Genomic DNA, 2,771 nt, shown 5'->3' on the forward strand with positions numbered 1-2,771 from the left:
GTGAATTTTGCCAAATACCTAGGAAAGAGGGCCGGGTGCACACCAGTCATCCTAGCACTTTGGGAGGGCAAGGTGGGTGGATCACTTGAGGCTGGGAGCTCCAGACTGATCTCTACAAAAAATGAAGTCCCAGCTATTCCGGAGGCTGCAGGGGGGAGTCCCTTGAGCCCAGAAGTTCGAGGCCATGATCCTGCCACTGCACTCTAGCCCAGGCAACAAGAGCAAGATCCTGTCTCAAAAAAGAAAGAAAGAAAGAAAGCCAATTGTACACAAATTTTTTCAGAGAACAGAAAAAGTGGGAATGCTTCCCGTGTTGCCTTCTGATGCCAGTGTTACCTTGATACAAAAACCTGATAAGAACATTATAAGAAAGGAAAATTAGAGAACGCCACGCTGGATCCTGCTCAGCTCTTCCCAACCTCTCAAAGAAGCCATGGGAACCTGCCATATCCAGGGTTTGCTGTTCCTCTTTCTCCTAGGAGCTTCCTCCTTGGCCTTGGCCCAATATTTGTATTGTCACAAGGGTGTATCCATAAATATAGAAGAGGATCCAACCAATGCATTTAACTGGACCACAGAGAAATTTGAAACTTGTGACAATGGAACAGTTTGCCAGGAAACCGTGCTAATGATTAAAGCAGAGAAGAAGACAGCTGTTTTGGCCACTAAGGGCTGCGAATCCGGAGGGATGGAGATGATAACGTTTGTCCAACTCACTCCGCCCCCTGGCCTGGTTGCCATCTCCTACAGTAACTACTGTGAGGATTCCTTATGTAACAACAAAGAAAACATGTCTCAGTTTTGGAATCTGGGAGAGACCTCAGTTTCCACTAGGTCAACAACCCTCCACTGCCCGACCTGCGTGGCTTTTGGAAACTGTTCCAGTGCTCCTTCTCTTCCCTGTCCCAGTGGTACAACTCGATGCTATGCAGGAGAACTTGAGATTACTGGAGGTGGCATCCAGGCATCTGTGGAAGTCAAAGGCTGTACAGCCATGATGGGCTGCAGGCTGACGGCCAGTATCTTAACAGTAGGACCCATGTTGGTGAAGGAAATCTGCCCGAATCAGCTTCTTACTCAACCCAGAAAAGCTGAAAATGGAGCCACGTATCTTCCCATTTCGGTTTGGAGTTTACACCTGCTGCAGCCATTGCTGCTAGAATCATTTGTCCATTTTTCCTGAGAAGGTGCTTCTGGTCCTAGGTCTCAGGACACCTGTGTCAACTGGGAGCCTGGTGACTGCAGGTCATCAACAAGTCGAGGAGTGGGTGGGGATTTGAGGGAGAGCAAAGAAAGATGCTGTAGATGTACTTGACATCTTTAATAAAATTTCTGCTATGAAAAAAAAAAAAAAAAAAGAAAGGAAAATTAGAGAATTACAGGTTAATATTACATAATATTTTACATTAATTTTTTTTAAAAAACCTCCAACCAACTTTTTAAAATTTGGGGTATTTTTTTGTTCTTGCAAAACAAATACAGCAATGTCTAAAAAAGTAAATATATTGTGACCAAATTGGCCTATTTCAAGAATGTAAGAATGTTTAAACATTTGAAAAATAGTAAAATCATCTCATTGACAGAACAAACGGGAAATACTACCTTATTTCAGATAAATGCCGAACATATTGAATTTTACAAAATTCAATATGCATTTATGATTAGGACTTTTAGCCAATATGAATAGAACTGCTTTATAGATACAGAATAGTAATAAATGCATTGGTTCCCTTTCTCCTAAATTGTCCCCAGTTTGTTTCCTTTTGCCAACTGCCATCTCACTATGAATCTTTAACGATTTTTATTGGCTACCTAGTGCATGCCAGGTACTTCACTAGATTCAGTTCCATATATGGTCACATTTAATCTTCACAACAGCTCAGTGAATAAATAAGGACGTTATCGAAGGGTTTAAGTGAACTGCCTAAAGTCAAACAGCTTTGCCTAGCAAACAGCAAGCAGCAGAGCCAGGATCATATCCTGGGGTTTGCTGCATTCCACCATCCTTTCAAAATCAAATGATTATAAATAGAAAATTCCAACATTTACCAATTCATGTGGGCAAGTCATGATCTATAAAAAATGATGCTGCAAAAAACATGCACCCAAGTAAAATGAAAGAAATCGGTATTCTTTTCTACACACCCAACACAAACTAACAGTACGTTTCAAGTATGTAAAGCTTTTCTACAAAGTGGACATAGTGGAAAAGACATAGATTTACAGTCAGCCTCAAATTGCCGCTTGGTCACTTACCACTTGAGTTTCCTTGGAAAGTTCCTTAACCTGTTTGAGCTTTGATTTTCTCATCTGCAAAAAAACAGATAGTAACACCTATTGGTGGCAAGCCAAGGGAGCATTATAGAAATCACTGAGGACTCCAGATGAGCTGCAGCCAGCCTGCAAGCCCTAGAGACTGAGAGAGTCCGTCTGTGATGAGAGCTGGCAGCGGAGGCCTCAGCTTAGTGAGTGCTCAGTGAGTTGGAAACGCAGGTGGACTCTAACTTATCAGATCTCGGGCATAATCATGGGGCAGCTCATCCCCATCTGCACCCTCCACCTGCCTGGCAACTTTCACCCCGCCCTCCCCATCGCTGGTTCCTCTGCTACTGCTGCTGTTATGAAAGCTGTGGTGAAGAAACTCGTAGGTATTAGTGAATACCTTGGAGAGAGGTCAATAAACCAATTTAATGCAAACTAAATCCACCAGACCCTATTTTTCAATGGTCAAATTAGCAAAGACATTTTATTTTTGTTTTTTTGTTCAGGAT

At 42.4% G+C, this 2,771-nt stretch overlaps 1 protein-coding gene across 1 annotated transcript; it reads left to right on the forward strand.

The window, feature by feature from the left end:
- The first annotated feature begins 341 nt into the window (after nt 1-341).
- LOC123637724 (testis-expressed protein 101-like) lies at nt 342-1,274 on the forward strand. Its single transcript, XM_045550705.1, has one exon. The coding sequence runs from the start codon at nt 434-436 to the stop codon at nt 1,181-1,183; it is 750 nt and encodes a 249-aa protein (XP_045406661.1). The 5' UTR covers nt 342-433; the 3' UTR covers nt 1,184-1,274.
- The last annotated feature ends 1,497 nt before the right edge of the window (nt 1,275-2,771 follow it).

Source organism: Lemur catta, chromosome 5 (assembly GCF_020740605.2).
Source record: "Lemur catta isolate mLemCat1 chromosome 5, mLemCat1.pri, whole genome shotgun sequence".
NCBI classification, from domain to species: Eukaryota; Metazoa; Chordata; class Mammalia; order Primates; family Lemuridae; genus Lemur; species Lemur catta.

Coding starts and splice junctions, on each gene's coding strand:
- LOC123637724 (XM_045550705.1), top strand. CDS start 434: ATGGGAACCTGCCATATCCAGGGTTTGCTGTTCCTCTTTCTCCTAGGA.